Source organism: Bos javanicus, chromosome 7 (genome assembly GCF_032452875.1).
Source record: "Bos javanicus breed banteng chromosome 7, ARS-OSU_banteng_1.0, whole genome shotgun sequence".
Lineage (NCBI taxonomy): Eukaryota > Metazoa > Chordata > Mammalia > Artiodactyla > Bovidae > Bos > Bos javanicus.
The window spans coordinates 36976505-36997918 of record NC_083874.1 but is presented as its reverse complement, the minus strand read 5'-3'; the positions used below and the strand labels follow the sequence as shown (position 1 = coordinate 36997918).

At 44.0% G+C, this 21414-nt stretch overlaps 1 protein-coding gene across 3 annotated transcripts in view; it reads right to left on the bottom strand.

Moving 5' to 3' along the window:
* The window catches only part of SEMA6A (semaphorin 6A), a 131315-nt gene that overhangs the window by 64595 nt on the left and 45306 nt on the right, over positions 1–21414 (bottom strand). For all 3 annotated transcript variants that reach the window (XM_061423002.1, XM_061423005.1, XM_061423003.1), the window contains exon 2: positions 781–918. In XM_061423002.1, the coding sequence (XP_061278986.1) occupies positions 781–880 (100 nt within the window). In that variant the 5' untranslated portion in view covers positions 881–918. The remainder of the gene's footprint in view (positions 1–780; positions 919–21414) is intronic.

Below are 21414 nucleotides of genomic sequence, written 5' to 3'. Positions count from 1 at the left end.
GGAAAAAAAGTAGTTAATTGTCTATTTCATTCCACACGCAGGTAGAATTGTCCTCTTTTGAGGAGTCAACTGACCTTTTCATCATGGTGCTTTCTACCCTTGATATTGAAGCAGAGATCAAAAGAAAGTTATGAACAGTTAAACCAGGTCCACTGGGAATTCAGAAGCACTTTAAGTCTTGCAATGATATACTTCTGAGTCTAAACAAAAGTTAATTTTTGTCCCAGTCTTCTTTTCTGTTGTAACAATGCCTCTGTATTCGTTACCCCATGAAAATGTGCAGTCCTGGCAACACCCAGAAGACCGTGATGTTCTCCCGCAGCTGGTTTCTAGGTATGATCACAGCCTCCTTGTAGTAACTCAGACTTCATTGGAGGTACTGAGGGCTGTTTCAAATCCTCACACAAGTATGTCCCCGCAACCTCGTTTATTGGAGTCATAGAACAGTCATCCCACCAGTTTGACTAGACTTGAATTATCCACCGTCCCAGGTGGCACTCCCTGGGTGGGGAAGATCCCCTGGAGGAGGGCATGGCAACCCACTCCAGTACTGTTGCCTGGAGAATCTCATGGACAGAGGAGCCTGGAGGGCTACAGTCCATGGGGTCGCAAAGAGTTGGACACGACTGAAGCAACTTAGCACGCACACATGCATGCCATCCACACAAGTTTAAGTGACTAACAAGTCTCCTCTTCTATGAAATGTTTAATGTGTGTCTTTTGCCGGTTGACACAGGCACAAGTGCCCATGGACAGAGTGAGAGAGAGGTGGATACTTACAGTTGCCATGCGAAATACTGATTGGCTCAGAATCTTCTGGGAAAGCAGCCCCAGCACAGTGTAGCAGTGTGAAATATAGCAGCAAGGCTTCTGACCTCATAGTAGTTCAGCGGGGAGACTTTACTTCTCTACTTCACCCTGCCAAAGAGCAAAGAAGGGATTTTTATTCTTTTCTCTTTTTTTTGCAAGTCAGTTTTATTCCACTCCATAAAATCAAATGGCCTTGAAGATAAATTTTAGAGAAAGGGGCCTCTGTGTTCTATCTTTCTCATGGTGGATACACTCGTGATGGTATTTTGCAGAAGGAACCTGTGTCTTATCACTCACTGCACCCTCCTCCCTCATGCATAGGAGCCCTTTTGCAAAATTTCTCTCAAACCAGTGACTCAGAGTCTTGGTTCTTTTGCCCTGAGCCATCGTGAGGCCATTATGTGTGACTATTTCACAATCACGAAATGACATTCTGAAAAATGTGGATAATTGAGAATGCTTTTTTTCCCCTTTTAATGTAAATGCATATATTTTTTTCTTCTCAGCAGGTTTAGAGCGACATGCCATCCCCAGACATGTTCTGTGTGGCCACCCCAGGATCTTTCAGAATTTTGAAATAGTTCCCCAATATTGAAAAATTAGAAGGTTCCTACCTTTCTTTAGAAAAATCAGAATATCCGACATACTGACCTAAATGACAGTTTCCTTCAAGCATTATGCTCTCAGCCACAAACACCACCACCCCACCTGACCCCCAACACCTGTACTGGCCCAGTTCAATGATTTCCATTACCCCCTTGACCCCTTAGTTGAGATTTTCACTCCTGGTTATGTAATTCTACAGTAATTCTATAGTGACCTTAGACATAAATAAAGTCACACAATCTATGTTTAAAAAGAAAGAAATGGATCCTTTCAGTCTCTGTGGAGAATGTTACAGGCAGCATCTGAAACCACATCCTGAATAGTATTGTTGACTCTGAAAAAACCCTATCTTTGTATATTTTAGTGTCAGATGCTGCCATGTGGTGAAATGGTAGTGAATAAAAATGCCAGATATACTGTTCTACCCATCTGCATTTTCTTAAAGATGCTCTTTATGTGTAGGAAAAAAATCTCCTAAATCATTAGAAGTAGAAACACTCCCACGTGGGGCTGCCGGATACAGTGAAAGGAAAGTCGTAAGATAGAACCTATTGCATAATTCCCAGGCATATTTCAAATAACTGTTGATCTATCAGGGAAATTAATGTAAAATGGGGATATCTTTTTATCTTTGTAAAGTCTTTGAAGTAGCCTGCCAAAGATTGTCTTTTTTGAACAAAGTTATTTCACAGTAGTGAATGATTCCATCAATCATTTAAGATTTGGGTGTAATAAAGTCAAACTTAGCAACTTACATGTCTTTGAAAGTTAATTTGGCAAACAAACTGCTAACTGACGCTTTTTGGAACACACTGAATATTAGATACCTGTGTGTCTGTTCTTCATGCCAAAAAAAGCATAACAAGCCCCAAGTGTTGCATCACAACTGATAATTTCACAGACACAGCTGGGTCTTAATCATTTGTTCAATCGAAAAGTGCACATTAATTAATTTGCCTTACCTTGAAAATCAAAGAGGGAGAGAGGTTGAGAGAAAAGCCTAAGCCATTCCATATCTCCATTTCTGATGTGTAGGTTAAAATTAAACTTTAAATAATTACTTGTTCACAGGGCAGTCCAGTACCCAGAGATGCAAATGTGTATTTACAGACAGGTGAAAAGCACTGCTCTAGCCATTCATTCATTTGCCAGTTCTTCCTATTCTGGAGAATCTAAACCCAAAGAGAAGCTCTGAGATGCCCTGATTTGGCTTGTCAGGGCTTCTGTTCAGTGTAACATTAAGGAGGAGAAATCAATCACAGGAGTAAGTAAAACATAAAGCAGACCCCAATCAGAAAGTATTCGGGTAAGAGGAAGTGGCAACCTTTACCAAGGGCTCAAGAGCAATATCATAGTATTGTACAGAAGCCTTCACCTCTGAGAGTTTGCAGCACACCGCGGAAGAATAATGGAGACTCAACAACCGGTTCTCATTCCTTTAGAAATCTTTGAGAATATCTGTATCCTTTTAAAGATTAACTTTTCTTGACATGACAAAGGAGTCTGTATCCTCCCACAATTACATCCATCTTTGTACAGATGTCCTTCAGCTAATGAGACAAAGTCCCACTATTTTAATCTGTCTCCCAATTTTAATTTTTTCCATCTTAACGATTCCGTGGATTGATGCAACACTCTCAAACCCAGATGCTGGCAGGAAGAGCAATGCATGAAGAGGAAATCTCTTATGCAATCCAATGGCTTTTTTTCCCCAATCCTTAAACCTTGCCCCGATCATGGTTGAGATGGGTTATTTAAACATCTCCAGGTTTACAGGAGGGCTCTATACCAGGAAAAATATCTGTTTTATGTGTCTTCCTCTCATCATATCATCAGGTTTTTAACATGTACATCATATGGGTGAAAGTGTTCTGGCAGTCCCGGTTAATCTTGGCTAGTCCACATGAATGCTTCATAATTTTCTTCAGCTGAGGTTTTGATGTATCATTCCCTTTATACAGAACTTTGGGCTCTAACCCTTGTAAATAAGTAGACAATATATTTTCCTGTTGAAACAATGACTTTGTGGAGAAATCCCAATTCAATAACATTGTCATTTTCTATCCTGTTGAACACGGGCTGAGTTTCTCTGCTAAGACCATAGCATACAGACTTGTACTAGCCCAGGAGAATAAAAACAAATAAGAACTCTCCACTGCTTTTCAACATCTTGAGCTAGCTGAGTTGCTGCTATGGGGTTGTTTAAGTGATCGGGAAACTCTGTAAAGTATAGGATGGGGCTTCCCATCCTGTGGTGGCACAGTGGTAGAGAATCTGCCTGCCAAGCAGGAGACACAGGTTTGATCCCTGAGTCAGGAAGATCCCCTGGAGAAGGAAATGGCAACCCACTCCAGTATTCCTTCCTGGGAAATTCCATGGAGAGAGGAGCCTGGTGGGCTACAGTCCATGGAGTTGCAAAGAGTCGGACACAACTGAGCAACTAAACAACAACATATAGGATATTTATAGGCATCTGTAGACTCTTGTTAATTTCCCTCTCTGTGACTGTGCTTGTATAGGCTGAAAATGATTTAGACTTGATCAGCTACCCAGAATATTAGATCCTGGGAAGAGTATCAATATGAGGATTCTAAACAAACACATTTACTTCAAAAATAAGCTTATTACGCTTGAATTTTCCATCTACATTGTCTCAGTCTTCCATTATTCTTAGCCCGAAGAGAAATGACCCCTGTAAAATATACCATCCCTAAAACATGATATTCCAACACTTTTCTAACCCGCAAAATTCACTGGAAAACCTTAAGAATAGGCAGACGAAGTTAATGGGTAAAAAAGACATTCTAAAGACAATGGTGGGAACGTTTCCCCTGGGGGAGGGCTGGCCCCTCTCCTGTGGACAGCAGCCACATGGCTCTGGAGTGCTGGCCTGCTGCAGTGTTGGCCCGCAAAGCCAGCTCTCTGAGTTCTTCTTTTCCTTAAGAAGCCAGAAAGCTAAAGTTGTATGTTAAATCTCCTATTTTTTTTTTCCCCCTAAATGTTGGCAACTAATTTAGTGTTTTTCTTCTCTGTGAGTCAGTTTGTCCAAATCCTACAAGTTTGTGAGCCCAAGTAGAATTTTCTGGGGCAGGATCTGAGGAGTAGTGGGTAGAGGATTGGAACTAGCATTGGGCAAAGTGAGCAGTTTCCTGGCTGGGTGGGCTTATCATGGCTTCTCAGTCATGTGGCACTTGTGAGATTAACCTGATTAATAAGAAGAAAGATGTGACCACTTGTGACCTCATTCTTTGACTTCATAACCATTTCTGGTTCTTGTGACATCCCCTTCACTTCATGCTTTTACTGACACGATGACTTCTGTACGACGAGGGTGGGGGGTAAATAGAAACCCCAGTTATTGTTGATACATGCAAGTCAATGGGCATTGCTGTTTTTAAAGACCCAAGTGGGCTGTTCCACATACTATCTATGTGTTCAGCTGTAGCATCATTGTACCTGGACTTGGCTATATGGATACAGCTTGCATCTGATTTGTTACAACCATTCTTCCGGAATGTTGGTAACCAGTGAACATTTTAATAGTAAGTGGTAATATGAGAAAATAATTTATCTGGAAACTTGCAAATGCAAAATGCTCTTGTGATAACTCTTAAGTATAGCCTAGAAATAAAAAGGAAATGATGGTAGTAGCCCTTTTTTTTTTTCTGTGAGGAAAAGCATTTGCTAACGTTTCTTTTTAAAAGCACATTTTCTACTAATGTCATAGGAAGTTTAAAAGGTAATCATTAGTTCACTCCATCATTAATAGATGGAAGGTGTGATGCTGGGTAAATCTCAGAGCCGCGCTGACTCCTACTTTCCTCACCTGTACAGTGAAGGGATATAAAATATAATGGCCTATGAAAACTGCTCTGAGCTCTGAGACTAGAGCAATTACAATTCTAGGTGATTCTGCCAGTACGTGATGGTGATTTGGGAGGACAGTGCATGCAGTGACCCTGAACTGGATGCTGCGAGGCCACGGACACCTTGTGGAGGTGTGGGGCTGGGACGGGAGTCGGAGTCTAGGCAGGGTGGGCACTGGGGCTCCAGACAGCAGGAGAGGCAGCTGGGCTCTGCGGTGATTGTGTTAGCCCCCCTCTGAGATGACCACAGAGGTGGGAACAGAACAAACTCCATGCACCTAGAGGATGCTCTTTCCAAAGAGAATAGGGCTGGGTTTTTTCTGTATTCTTTCCTGAAAGTGAAAGTCACTCAGTCGTGTCTGACTCTTCATGACCCCATGGACTATACAGTCCCTGGAATTCTCCAGGCCAGAATACTGGAGTGGGTAGCCTTTCCCTTCTCCAGGGGATCTTCCTGACCCAGGAATTGCACTGGGGTCTCCTGTATTGCAGGCGGATTCTTTACCAACTGTTACCAGGGAAGCCAGTATCCTTTCCTGGTTGCCCCTAAATTGCATATGGTTTGGAAACTCTAGGGGCCATATTGTGTCACTGGTTCTGTATGTGGCAAACGGGAGGAATGGAACAGGCTCTCTTCAACTTTGCTCCTTGAGGACTGCAATAGACAACATACCAACTGTGGAAAGTTCCTCAAGCTGGGGCAAAAGAACCATGACGCTGCCTACGGTTAACATCAGGACAAAGTTCAAGGCCCATAGCTAGTTCTGACCTGGTTGAGGAGATCGCTGTTGTTACAATTGAGTCACATTTGGAGTTTAGTCAGGTTTTACTCTAAGGATGACATTTTCATTTTTATTGCCCAGCTTTCTGACCTCTTCATCTTTGTCTTTACAACATGACTATCTTGAAAAAATCTGAAGTGAATCTGGCATAAAAGCTTTTGCTTGAAATGAAATGATGGTTAATAATCCTAGGGAGGCAGTGGGAGCAGAGGGCAGGAACACAGGACTTGAATGCCTTTGCTCCATTCATGGGTTGGGACCTCTGGAGAGATGCTGAAGATCTCTGAGCTTTGGATTTCTCATCACGAAAGTGGCTAAAATCGCTTCTCAAGATTGTGAGATAACGCACATAGAAAATGGTAGCCCTCCACAAACATCTGCTCATTCTTCAGTTGAGATACTAAAAATTGCCTTTTAACAGGTTTTCTTGGGATTCTTTGAATTCCCAGATTAATGGCTGGAGCTCTATGTCTTCAGTAGGAGAAGCAGTTCTCTCCTCCTTTTCCTTCCCTCCATCCCTCCCCTCCTCCTTCCGGCCCCTAAGCTTCTTCTCTGGAGGGAGAGTCTGTCTCACACGGCACAGCTCACATTGTGTGATTTTAAAAATGTGAATCATAGCACTCTCACAAATGCAAAGGAAAACATTGGTGTGGACACTGGTGAAGGGTGGGGTGGAAGTGAAAGTTTATTGAGCACCTTCTATGTGTGACACACATGTTTGTTATTTTAATTAAATATCACAGCAATCCAGAGAGACAGGCCATGTGCTCTCCATTGTGCAGACAAGGAAACTGAGGCTCAAAAGGATAAGTAACGTGTCCAGTCAATATTTACAGCCCATCAGTAAAAGGGGAAAGCCAGGAAACCAAGACAGGGCTCATGCATAGTTGCTCAGTCATGTCTGACTCTTTGTTACCCCATGGACTATAGCCTGCCAGGCTCCTCTGTCTGTGGGACTTTTCAGGCAAGAATACTGAAGTGGAGTGCCATTTCCTCCTCCAGGGGATCTTCCCCACCCAGGGATCAAACCTGTGTCTCTTGCATCTTCTGCATTGGCAGGTGAATTCTTTACCATTAGCACCACCTGGGTTGAGCCAGGGCTATGTGATGCCAAAGTGGATGTCCTTCCTAGCATGTCAAAGAAAAGGGAACAGACAGAAGGTTGGAAAGAGAGAGAGGCTGGCATAAATGGAAACTGCACCTAATGATCACAGTTGGATATAGGTTGATACATCTGTGCTTAGGTGGACAGAGTGGCTGAAAGTCCCTAATGGCTTCAGTAATAATAAAAAAAAATCTCTAAAAGGAGTACACAGGCGCTTGCAAACGTGTAGGCACGCAAAGGCTCATTCTGCTTTATGGCCTGGTGATTGCAGGCTGAAGGTAGTAGAAAGATTCAGATGCTTCTCGACCACAGTTTTAGGAGGTATAGATGAGCTCGTGACACCTCTTTGTTAAGTAGAACCACTTGCTTGCTGGCAGCTCCCTCAAGAGTGGTGTTTTAAAATAAATACATCATGGAGAACATTGTCTGTGATGAAGGGTGAAAACAAAGCTGCCTGTTTCAGGAGCTGAGAGGATAAATAGATTTGGACACTCTTTAAGTCCAAGTAGGGAACCTCTGCTCAGAGAAAAGGTGGGGAGCGGATGTCAGTACAGAAAATCCAGTTTGCTGAATGCTGGAGATTGAAGGTTATTCCTGTATCAAGGGGACAGTTCAAGAATCAAAGTGTTTAAATGGCAGGTGTCCTTCCCTGGCCTGGGCCTCCCTGTTCCACGGGCTGCAGCATGATAGGGATGGCCACAGAAGAACCCCTCCCACATGGAGGTAGGGACAACTGGGACCTGCTGGTCTGGTTGAAATGTCTACTGTACGCAGTCTTCACAGGTCATGTTGGCCACCTGCTGGGCGATGTTGCGTGAGGATACAAGTTTTATGCCCATGAGAAAAACAGCTCTAGCCTTCAAGTAAAGCATCTGATCTTTTTCTCCTCCTCTTCTCAGCCATTAACAGAGACATAAAAGCTCCCATGTCAGGGGAAAGGGAAGTAGCACAGACCGAACTTCAACACATTTTGGAGAAGGATGATGACATTCAGTGGAGTACGGTAATAAATATCGACTGTGTTTAATAGGTGTCCTATTTTAGATCTGAAACCACTGTCACAAAGGAGCAGGAAAACAGCTGTGAATTCAGAAGTCCTTTTAGGAAAAAATTTTTTTTTTTTTTTTTTTTTAGAAAAATTAAGGTTGGTTGTAAACCTATGATACTTTGGAGGAGAGAAGGAAAGTCTGGTCTTTCAGGTGATGAAGTCTTTGTTATGATCATTTTCTTCCTTTCTACCAAGGCTCTCCCCACCCCATCAATGCTTGAGGCGGTGTATTTAATGCACGTTTCTTGGCTGTTTAAGATACAGTCTCGTGACTCGTTAGGGCTCCACAGTTACAGGCATGATCTTGGCAATCTATGCAGAAAAGACTGTGGCAGGCTCCCTTGATCTCAGAAAGCTGCCACCATCCCAACCATGTTTACCCACATCACACCCTAGCTCCCTGCCATCTCTGTGCTTCTCGATTTTTTGTAATATTGCTGCCCTCAAACATCTGCTCCAGAGATAGGAACAGATACCTGCTTTGTTTTGCTGTTGAGGAAACTGAGGCCCTGAGAAGTGAGATCATTTTGGCAAATGTCGTGCAGCTGAGAACTGGCAATGCTGAGCAGCCATTGAGGACTCCGGACGCCAGCCCCGAGCTCTGTCCCTGTGTTACATGGCTTTCGGAAAGGAAGCCAAGGCTCATTCATTTCTCCTTGGCTTTCTGCCTGATGTTCATTACTTCCATCACTCGCTCTCCCTCTTACTGGTTCCCTGCTTTCTGCCAGGAGCCAGGCTCTGTCCTGGATGCTGTGTCTCAGCCAGAGATGGAAAAAACTAGATCTCTTCGCCTCCTCAGGACCTTGCTGTCCTAGTAGGTGGGCCTGACAGTTCTAGATCATTGTCCAAAAATAGAACTCCTAGACAATCATTTTTACAAAAGAAATTAAAATTCTGTTGGGGAGAATACTATCTGGAGGGTGCAGGTGTTGCAGAGGAACATGGGCGGGATGCTCAGCGAGACCTCTGTTTGGAGAAAGCCTTGGCAGGTTGCACGACTGTTCACCGTGGATGGTGGGGGTTAGAGGAGAAGCAGGTCAGAGGACATTTCCGGTCGAAGGGCCGGGTCTGGAGATCAGGGCATTGAAATGGGTGAACCCATGCTGATCAGACTTTCAGATGCTTTCAAATGGGGCCATTTCACTCTCTGCTTAAGGAATTTCAAATATTTGTCTGAAGTAATGAATGGATTTTTTTTTTTTTTTTAACTTCACCCAAAGTTCAGTTTAAAGAATGTAGCTCAGAATGTAGCTCTGGTATCTGATTATTTTTTTCCTTCTAAGAATATGACAGAAGAAGAAAAAGTGGTGTCGGGGGCAGCTCTGAGGGAAGAGCTGAGAATATTGGTGTTTATTCTTTCAAGGTGCTGAGTATGTGAGTTATTGTCATATTACTCTCCCTGGTTTTCTACACATTCGTGATTTCATTAAAAATGAAAGAGGGCAAAACTAACATGCCTAAATTGAAGGCAATTCTGGCCAGCCCTTAGAAAGATATTTGCAGAGTAATTTTAAAGGGAACAAATGAAGGATATTACTGACTGGAGTTTTCCATGAACCTTTGTCAAAACCCTGAGCTGATTTAAATCAAAATGGAGCAATGGCTGCCCTTTGTCAGGATGATTCTCCCTTGTAATCACTCCTGTGTTTGGTCTCAGTATAATTTACAGAAAGCAGAATCTCCCAGCCATACCTCTGAGGCTCAGGTGGCTGAGGGATTGTGGTCATTCCCGATTTTGGAGTGAAAGTCCACTGTAGACATGAGAGAGAATTAAGAACAACTTGCAAGTTTCTCCTTTTGAGCTCTGAATAACAGTCCCAAATAACAGTATCACCAAGCACAAAAGACTGAAACTGACAGAATCCTATACATTTTTACTGCTGTTTTTGGTAAGGAGTTTAAGATCACGGAGTAAAAATCATTTCCTTAAACTAAGCTTTTGAAATAGATTTTCTGGTGTTTACTGCGTGCCATCTTTCATCGTATTTCTTGTCTCTTTCAATGAACTCTGATGCTCTCCCAGTACCCTGGAAACCCAAAGTAGAGTTTATATCTGACTACAAGCTTCTGATTTTAGACCTGCTATAATTTCAGGATCTGTTCATCACACAGCATGATATTGCTGACCAGTACTTATCAGCAGTAGAAATCTCCATACACAGCGGACTATTTGTCTCTCTGTGTGCAGACACATCCAGAACAGAAATGAGATGAAAGCATTGTCTCTTGAATTTCCATAATTCTCTTATATTCTTTAGGACATTCATTTCATTTATGAAAAGGAGAAAAATAGTCCACTTTATGTCCCATTAAACTAGAGGGAAATTGCAAAGCCATACATTTAAGCCTATTTCAGGTTATTATGGTATCTGGTAGATATCGCTGCACTTTTCTGAAATAAATATCTTTACTGGCTTTGTTCATGTTCTTTACACATATGAAAGTGACTCATTAGTCCAGCTTGATTTACTTAGGGCAGGATCAGTTTGGATTGGGGTCGAAAGAGTACTATTTACTACTTACCCACTCCCTTAAGTGTTCATTTGTTTTTAATGTGAAATCCTACCTTCAAAATGAAGAACTGTTTCTAAACATCCTGAAAATAGGCTTCCTTAAGGCCACTGAGAGTCAGTTCCAGGAAATCATGAGTTTGTCTGAATGCTTCTACCACTTAGTGACTCGATTCCTTATATAGGTGACCTAAAGGTCAGTGTACAGAACCATCTGAAATCCCGTCCACTGAGATGAAGGCGGTCAGCATCCAGTTGAAGTATTTTGGTGGTGGGAGCTGGTTTTAAAAATGCCTCCTTTCTCCCTTAGTTTATAGAAAGACAAGCAAATCAGTGTTTGAAATACAGGTATATAATCCTTTATTTGTAATTACAAAACAATAACAATGCCCCCGCCCCAAATCAAGAGTTGTTTTTTTTCTATTCATTTGGTGACAAAACTTGACCTCCAGTGGCATGACACTCTATCTCTCTTAGGATGAATATTTATACATTTCACTGCAAAAACACTAATAAGCTGATTACTAGATAAGGCCTGCACTGGGAGATATGTCCCAAGTTACCTTTCTGAAATCTTAAAAATTTTAAATTTTCTGACGCATATCTGTTTCAAAGGTTTTGATAAAGAGACTATAGAATTATATTCCTCTGTCTTGAAGAGATTTAAAAATAGGAAAAAAAAAAGGTGGGGGGCGGGGGGAAGGTGATCTTTTAGAGCAGAATCTGCCTGCCAATGCAGAAGATGAGGATTCGATCCCTGGGTCAGGAAGATCCCCTAGAGAGGGAAATGGCAACCCAGTCCAGTATTCTTGCCTGGAGAATCCCATGGACAGAGAAGCCTGGCGGGCTACAGTCCATGGGGGTCACAAAGGGTCAGACATGATTGAGCAACTGAGCACGCATGTACCCACTCATGGAGCGCTCTGATTATCCCTAGATGTATTGTGAGATTCTCACAGAATTTAAAAAATGCAATCTGATTTCATTTTTTGAAAAAACTGTATATCTTGTTATACTTTGCTTGCAAGAATAATTCCGAGATTAGGAACTGCTGACGGAGTCATCTAGTCTCAATTTCCTCTGTTCTGTGCTCATCATGACAGGCTTCCAGGCTCCCAGCCATAACAGGGACTGAGCAGGCTTGCGCAGATAAGTGATGCTCACAGAGCAGGGCTGATCTTGGTAGAGATGGGCTCCAAGGCTCTGGTGAGCGAGTGGTGACATCCAGCAGTAGCAGAAGGTGACAGGCTCACCTGGCGAGGACGTTCCTCCCATTGAACAGCCAACCTCAGGCAGTGCCGTACTCCTTCCTCTCTGAGTTAAACACTGAGTCGTGTCAGACTCTTTGGGATCCCATGGACTGTATAGTTTATGGAATTCTCCAGGCCAGAATACTGGAGTGAGTAGCCTTTCCCTTCTCCAGGGGATCTTCCCAACCCAGCAATCGAACCCAGGTCTCCCTCATTGCAGGCAGATTCTTTACCAGCTGAGCCACCAGGGAAGCCCAAGAATACTGGAGTAGGTAGCCTACCCCTTTTCCAGCAGATCTTCCTAACCCAGGAATTGAACCGGGGTCTCCTGCATTGCAGGCGGATTCTTTACCAACTGAGCTATGAGGGAAGCCCAAATGGAAAGACCTCAAAGGCTTTTTTTGTGCATTTGGTGGTGGTTTCTCCAAAGGATTGTCTTCAGCCTGTAATTTTTCTCTTCCCCATGGAATTACGCTGGTAATGGCTTTCTCCAGTCCCTGTAATCAGTGGGAACTGTGGGCTGGCAGGGCCTGCCCTCTGCTTTGTTAAATGTGCATGCATGCTAAGTCACTCAGTCATGTCCGACTCTTTTGCAACCCAATGGACTGTAGCCTGCCGGGCTCCTCTGTCCACAGGATTCTCCAGGCAAGAATACTGGAGTGGGTTGCCATGCCCTCCTCCAGGGGGTCTTCCCAACCCAGGGGATTGAACCTGCGTTACCTGCGATTCTCTTTTCATGGAGAATACTACTAGGTTGCAGGATTAATGAATACAATGAAGATGCTAAATTTCAAAAATATTTTGGGAGGACAACTGTTATCTTGGGCAATGGGCAGGGCGGCAGAGGAGGGAGTCATACTCTCCTGCCCTCCTGTCTGAGGGGCTCCTCTACACACTGTTCTCTCCTTTCTTCCTCATGGAAGGGATGCTAGGCATTGGGCGCAATGGTAATCAGTTCTAACTCTGGGATAAAATGGAGGCAGATGGTTAATAGCAGGTAACCTGGACACCAGGTTAATCACTGCAGTCCAAATTATCTGGGGGCGGAAAACAGCACATGGCCATCAGCAATTAGCCTCTGAGTCTAAAAATAAATAAATAAGCCACAATTCCCGTAATTAATAGCCCAGCAGACAAATCGGTATAATTACCATCTCTGTGAGAGAGACCAGAATCAGGAGGAAAAGTGAAATTATTCAATAAGCTTGAGGGTGACAGGCAGAAACCAAATTAAAGTGCTGAGGGTTAGACGAAAGGGATGTGATAAATCAGAGAGAAAGCGAATATGTGACCTGGGCTGAGCCCAGCGGGAGTGCCAGGGCAGCTGGTCACCTAGGAACCCTGCACGTGCAGGCTCACCTTTCAGGGGAGGAAGTGGAGGAGGCGAAGGAAATACACTGATGGTTCTGAAAGCTCCTCATTGCCTGGTTACTGGAAAGCACAGAGGTGCCTCTGGGTCACCCAGGCTTTCCCTGGTGAGGATTCTAAGGTCTGAGAGTGAGATGGAAAAAAACACAGCCATGAAACACAAGGAGAGGGCATAACGCATGAACTTCTTGAAAGGGAGAGTCCACTGGTTCACTTTGAATAACTAAAGTGAAGTCTAAAGCAGAATGATTTCCTACCCTAATAGCAATAGTCTTCCTGCTCAGTTAACACAATTGTCATCTCTCCGAAGAGCAAACACAGAAAAGTCATTCCGAAGTGTTAGGCGAGAACAGGCAGTGTGCTCCTCGTGTTAATCGATTTAATAATTGGTTCTTTCCAGCAGCTCTGAGACAGGAAAGGCTGAATCTCCTCCCGAATCTTCAGTGAGGAGGGAGCAAGGTGCTCCAGAGCAGGAGGGCAAGATGATCCCTGCCCCCCGGGCACTGCTGCCTCATCTGGAAGTGAGGGGCATTCGGATGCCTCCCCCTCTACTCACACAGAAGGTGTATTTGAAGGTTGAGGGTCGTGATTCGTCATTTTCCTATGTTTTGCAAATCATTTTACTTCAAAGGAGCATAGCTTTTGTACATCATGGATTATTTCTTTAATGTTTTGGGGGTTACCAGTAAGAACACGAGGCATGAGGAAAATATCATACAAGTGTGTAGGCACTGAAGGTAAAATAAGAAACTGCCTTTGTTGGTTCCACCTTGACTCACTCATCCCTTCATTCCCTCAGGAGTCTGATATGAGCAACCAAGGCCCTGTGCAGGGGTGGCAGGGGAGACCCCCGTCATAGGTCAGTTGCAGGTTCTGCCCTTGAGGAGCCCCACGACTACTACAGAAGATAGTACACGAGCAGCTGTAGCAAAGTAGAAAGCATGTAAAAGGAAATGATGAGAGTTCACAGCACTGAGAGGTAACATCCAGGTTCCCCGGTGGCTCGGTGGTAAAAAACCTACCTGCCAAAGCAGGAGACGAGGGTTCAATCCCTGGGTTGGGAAGACCCCCTGGAGAAGGAAATAGCAACTCACTCCAGTATTCTTGCCTGGGAAGTCCCATGGACAGAGGAGCCTGGCAGGCTGGGGTCTCAAAAGAGTCAGACGTGACTTGGTGACTCAACAACAACGACGTTGATTCTACAACCAAAACACCTGTCGAATCTTCCTCTTCTCTGTGTACAACCTATGATCATCTAACCCACCGTCAGCTCCTGCCTGGACTATTGCAGTAGCTTCCTAATTAAACTCCCTGCTTCCACTTGGTTCTCCACCTTTTCACTCTCCATACAGCAACAGACAGTCTTTTAAAAACATGGATCAGATCATGTCCTCCTCTGCCTAAAACTCTAGTAGTTCCTTATTGCATTTACAACAGAGCTGAAACCCTCTATCCTGGGTGCAAATGGCGTCACCCATCTCCCAGACCCAGTCTTGTTCCATCCCACCATGGCCCACTTTACTCTAACCTCTCAGTTTGGATTTCCTCAAATGCACAGCTCTCTCACTCCTGCTTCTAGATTTGCTGCTCCCGGCTCCTAGAATCTCCAGTGTTCTTGCCTGGAGAATCCCAGGGACGGGAGAGCCTCGTGGGCTGCTGTCTATGGGGTCGCACAGAGTCAGGCATGACTGAAGCGACTTAGCAGCAGCAGCAGCAGCAGCTCCTAGAATAATCTTCCCCTATCCCAGTCTTTACATAGCTGGTTCACTTCTGTCCTTCAGAACTCAGTTGAAATGCCATATCCTTCAACAGGCTTTCCCTGACCCTGAAAACAGGCCAGTGCCTTTCTTCTATCCCTTTGTTCTAAATCTCTGTAATGGATTTGTCCCTCATTGATGTTCCTACATTTATATTCTTATTTGTTTCTGTCTGTCCCTTCCCTCCATGAGAATGTGAGCTTTGTATGGGCAAATTTGATTTTTGTTAATCACGGTATCTCCACATCCAGGAACAGTGAATTCCCAACAATTATTCATTGAATAATGAATAAATGTTAATCCAAGGAAGAGTGTCAGAACCGTTTCTGACAGATCAGTGTTAAAAACAAAGAAAAGAGGAGATGCAAGGGGCAAGGAGAGGTATTTTGAGATATCTGAAGGAAAACCTAGAAGACAGTTATGAGGGTAGAACTAAGATCAGTGGACAGAAATTATGAGGAGATAATTTCTGCTGAAAATAAGGAGGAACTTTCTCGTAGTCCTAGTAACACAAACATGGACTGGCTCCTCTAAGGGACCAGAAGGCTGGAGGAATGCTGGGACGGAAGGAATATTGTGCATGGAGTCAGACATCGGATGTGGGGCTAGACTAGACATTGAAGGTCCCAGTAGTGAGGCTGATTGTTGATGATTCTTGGATCCTCTGATAAGTCCTTCCTCCCACATACTGAGGAAGCACTGCTTACAGCAGAAAACCACAGGTGGCCCAGCACAATCCTCCTGTTGACTTAAGCTCTTAAGATGAAATAACGTGCCAGCAATCAGAGGACCAAAGAGGATGTTGTTGGGCTTTGACCAGGCTTCATTCATTCAGGATCCCAGTTTGAGCAGCTTGTAGAGGCTGCGGGTTAGTAGCCAAAAAGTATATGCAAGGAGAGAGATGGTCACAACCTAATGACCAGAAGCCTTTTGGGCTGGGAATATTCCGTGTGCATACTGCCCAGCCTCTTCCATCTCTGTAAGGCTCACGGAAAGTCCTGAAGTGTGGGATACAGTTAAGCTCTGGTGTGTGGCCTTCCTAGGGATGCATGTCATCCACTGGCTTGTTACTAAGGCTCAATTGCCAATGACACACAGACCCCAAGAGATGATTTAACTCTGCTCTTGTCTCAAATCCCTTACCAGTGACTCATAACTTTCTCCTGACAACACAGCAGCTGGGCCAGCCAGCTGGAGAGAAGACATACAGATGTTGCTGGCTGGAGTCAGAGGGGGCTGAGGGTCTCCCATCTTCAGTCAGCCCAGAATGCTCCCGTGGGATACAGAGTTGGGGGGTGTTTCCCCCTCTGCAGACGAGAGGTGGATGGGGACATCAGCTCTGTCATGGACCATCTCCCATCCTCCAACACGTATGTGTCTTTGAGCACAAAACTCTGCAGCTCCTCTTTTTCAACTTGGAAAAGTTTTATTTCTTTGGGGACTATTAGATCCTTGAGCCAGTCCATCTGGAGAAGGTATGAGAGATAGTACTCTGGCCATGAATGAACCACCCACTCAGATGTCTGGCCTTAAAACAGATCTCCAATCAAAGAGCCTGTGAAAGGATGAGAAGATGAACGAGAGGGTAGAGGTGGGGGGCAAGGAAGGGTTGATCTTGGTTTCTGAGAAAAGGGTTTAGTACCAAGACATTAAATTAGATTAGTTGATTATACAGCAGAACACTAGGAAATATATATGTGTGAAATCCTCATTTGAAATGGCTTGCTTAGGCAATGTTTTGTACACTGAAAGCACTTGTTAAATATTTGCTGATATTGATCCCAAGTGGCTTTGACTATTTTTATATATCAGCGCATTGCGTTCTGTAGCATTTGTAAAAGGGGCAAAATTTTAAGTGAAAACTGACACACAAGTCAGACTGACTAATTTTTTAAAACTGTGGTGAATATTTCAGCTTGGTTACATATGCAACCACAGTGGCTGTCTCTGAGAGTGGGAAGGACTGGGGGTCAGATGTGGGGAAAAACTCACTTTTTATGCTGTGTCCTTTTATGTTTTTTTTCCCCCAATTTTTTCCCTTATGTATGTGTTTCATTTTTGGAACAGAACTAGTTATTTTTTTAAATCTGTGTCTCCAAAGGCAAACCTGGAACACAGGCCTGCTGCTACCTGCCAATTCCCACAGTTTTCCCCAGGATCCCGTCCCCTCACAGCATGTTCAGCCAGTGGTAAGGTTCTAGAATACAGGAGGAGGGTGAGGTACATTTACAGGCTCTGTAGGGTCGGCGGTTGTAACTCCATCTGTGACACAGATGAATATATACGGTGGCTGGTCGTTTACGTAACACCACAACCACCCCCTGTGCGCCATATGAATGGCTGCCTAATTTATTAACTTTCAAATAAAAATGTAACCAAGTCAGAAAGGCAGGACGTGATGAAGTGGAATACCAAGCATCAGATGAACTCAAAGCAAATGCCCTTCATATTTAAAATTTTACTTTCTGTAAGCAAGATTACAGGGCTGTGTATGGGAGCTGATGTTTTGCTTGTTCCCTTCTGGGCAGCTCCTGGCCACATGTTCTCTGGCATGATTGCCCTTTCTTGGCATTCACATCCCATGGCAAAGGCTGCTTCCAAAGCATCTCCAGAGGATGCCCAGTTTTTTACAAGTGGAATGAATGTTCTCTTCTGTGAACGATCACCAGAGACTCTCCCAGAATGCCTTCTCCGAGAGAAGAGGGGTCACTGACTAGAGAAAGAATGAAACTTCATGAGAAGAGCGATGGGGGATGAGTGGCAAGGTACCCACTGTACCCACGGGACATGTTGGGTGAAAAGTGTCCTTCACCCTCCCGCAGCATCCCTCTGCAGGAGGGCAGCTACGAGGGACAGCCTCCTCCTTGCTCCTCTTCTCGCTTGTTTACTCAGCAAACACTGAGCTCGGGGCTGAGATGGGGGCCAAGGCTGATTGCTTCCTTCCTTGGTTTCCATTCTCCTGAGAGTCCATTTCAATCACTGAGTTGCTTCTCCTGCCTGCCAGGTGGGTCACATACTGCTCTTCTTGGGGCTCTATGTCTCTCAGTGGGAGACAGTAGTTTCTGATTTGAATTTCAACTCCAACTTGAACCTTGGAGGCAAGGGCTGCCTATTGGAACACGAATGTTCTCTTTTCCACACTCCACCAGTACCTGCTGCCCTGTGCATGCATGCTTGGTCTTGTCTAACTCTTTGCAACCCTGTGGACTGTAGTCCATCAGGCTCCTCTGCCCATGGAATTCCCCAGGCAAGAATACTGGAGTGGGTTGGCATTTCCTCCTCCAGGGGCTATTTCCAACCCAGTAATCAAACCCGCTTCTCCTGTGTCTCCTGCATTGGCAGGCAGATTCTTTACCACTGAGCCACCTGGGAAGCCCTATCCACAGCTAAATGTGAAAATAGACCACACTGTGGGCATAAAACAGTGCTTTCCACACTTGCCTGTACACTGGAGTCACCTGGAAAGCTTTAAACATTAAGGATGCCTGTGTCTTACACCCAGAGATTGTGACTGAGTTGACCTGGGGGTGTGACCTGGACTTCGGAAATTTTGGTAGATCCCCAGGTGACTCAAGTGAGCAGACAAGTTTGGGAACTGCTGATATAAACACAAATGGCTTCCAAATTACAATCTGAATCCCTTTCATTGCAATGCCTTCAGCTTCAGCCAGGGATAATTAATCATGATTCAGAGAACTTGTATTTGTGCCAGCCACATGGAGTGGCTTTTCAAATATCCAAGTGTATTTCGTGCCCACCCACCCTCATGCCAAACCACTAGCAAAATATAATTTAATCCATTCAAAATTACAGGGAGCCCTGCAGAAACTTCTTTTCTAGCACGGGGCTTGCAAAATATTTCTAATGTAAACACAGACAATAGGTACGTTCTCTTCTATGACAAGAGTTGAAATAAAGCAGATCTAATTAACCCACCCAGATGCTACGGAGTAGAGGCCACGTGAACACTGGATTAGAAGCCTATCTCGCAGCCTTATCAGGACGGCTTTTCTTTTCGACAGTGCCCTGGTAACCTGAGAAATATAAATTTTGATTACTGATTGCTGCATTGTTAGTAAGTGACTATATATCATCAGGAGCTGGTCACCAGTGTCAGCCCAGACTTAATTATCTCAGCTGAAGAGAAAGTAACCCCCTGAAAAGAACTGTTTTCCAATTAAAGCAGCATAGAATATGTGATTTGTCTCTCTGGCGATAACCAATTCATCTCCCCTTTTCATGTTATTTGTATTGTCTTCTTTCCCTCATTACAAGCTCACAGTTGTGCATCTTGGGCTCCCTAACAAGAAACACATAAATATCAAGAGGGCAGCTGTCAGAACTTTGAACAGAAATCATGGCCACCACCAAAAACACAACAGTTATTACAGAGTTTCCACTAGCAAATGCTACAGCTAAGGTTAAAGACAGCTTTCAGGGTATCTACTTATTTTCACAGGTTTCTAACCTCAATAGAATGTGTGTATGACTACTTGTACTCATATAAAGACACACACACATACACACACACACACACACACACACTTAATTTTTAGAAGCTATTCTTTAGGGGTCAGATGTTCTATGCTTTGTCTTGGCTATTGTTGCAATGACAACATTTTTATACTAGTATAAGAAAAAAATATTTTGGGTAACATTCTAGACAGTACTCTCTCTTTAACTCCTCATTGTCCTAATCTTGTTAGTTTTTACTGCTGTTACTTTGTTATTTATTTCTATTGAATGTCTGCCCCCTTGTCTTTCAAGGCAGTTCTTTATCCCAGGAGAATGTATAAGTTTGTCTCTGTGACTGACTCAACCTTGCCCAGGCCATAAACAAAGGCTTAGAAGTCTGGGCTGTTTCAGAAAAGATTTGCTGAGCACCTACTGTGTGCCAGGCATGTCCTAGGCACTAAGGATTCCTCCACTTTCAGGTAATTATAGTGGGCTTCCAGCTGATTCCTTCTCTTCATGGCTCTGTGGACCTGGGTGGGCTATTTAATATCTGTAAGCTTCCTGTAAAGTGGATAGTAATACTTTCTCTTCATCTGGTTATTTTTAGGACTAAAAGCCCTTGGCCCCTGAAGAGGTGTGTAATATATGCCTCCATTTTCTTCTCCATTCCCCTTTGTGCTTGTGGTTGGCATATGGAAACTCTATCTTCATGTTTCAGCATTTTGAATTTTGTATACTGTACTTATATATCACACGTTTCCTAAAAATACTTCCTCACTGTAGTTTCTATTTTGCCTCTTTTCCCCAAACTTCCCAACCGCGTATAACCTTCTGTGTCTTGCCTTGGAGTCACCCACATTTGGATTCACTTATGCATCGCTGCCATTCTGAGAAGAAGGCAAATGCAGTGTGGTGCTTAACCAGACTGTCGTGGTGGTTTAATGACTTCTTCAGGGGAGGGGGTGCTGTACTTTTTTGGATGCATGGGGCCATGACATGAAAAGGAGGAGGAGCCTATGGTCCTTGGTGTTAGTCATTATCTCCTAGGCTCACAACCCTCTTTCCAGCTACTTTACAAACACCACAAAGGAGAAAACCCTTTTACGACAGACAATACATTGAGTATTTATTGTCTATATTGATGAGCAAGGTACTGTGGCTAGTATACTGATGAGGGCTGACTGATGTATAAGAACTTGAGATGGAAGCAGCCCTAAGAACCTTTCTGAAGGGGACTTCCCTGGCAGTCCAGTGGTAAGACTATGTGCTTGCACTGCAGTAAGTGCAGGGTTGGTCCCTGACCAGGGAGCTAAGATCCTGACATGCACAGCAAGGCCAAAATGATTAAGAAAAAAAATTTTTTTTTTTTTAAGATTTCTTTCTGGAATCTTCTCGCCTAGTATTCCTTGGTGAGGGGTCCTGCCCTAGTACCTTAGCTTTCCTACCTGTGCCCAGGATTAAGAATATACACCAGGGTTTTACTGAACGGCTCCTAACAATAGGATGAGAATCTCTCACAATTCAGTTAATTGAATTGGCCATTATTGGTTTTTCTTTGCCTTCTTTTCTCCTCATCTATCCATCCTTTGTATCTGTCTTGCACTGCTCTCCCCTCTACTGATGAAAGTCACTCAGTCATGTCTGATCTTTGAGACCCCATGGACTATATAGTCCATGGAATTCTCCAGGCTAGAATACTGGAGTGGGTAGCCTTTCCCCTCTGCAGCGGATCTTTCCAACCCAGGAATTGAACCGGGGTCTCCTGCATTGCAGGCAGATTCTTTACCAACTGATCTATGAGGGAAGGGGGATTTCCCCCCCCCGGCCCAATATTTTCTTCATTGCCATCCCCCTAAC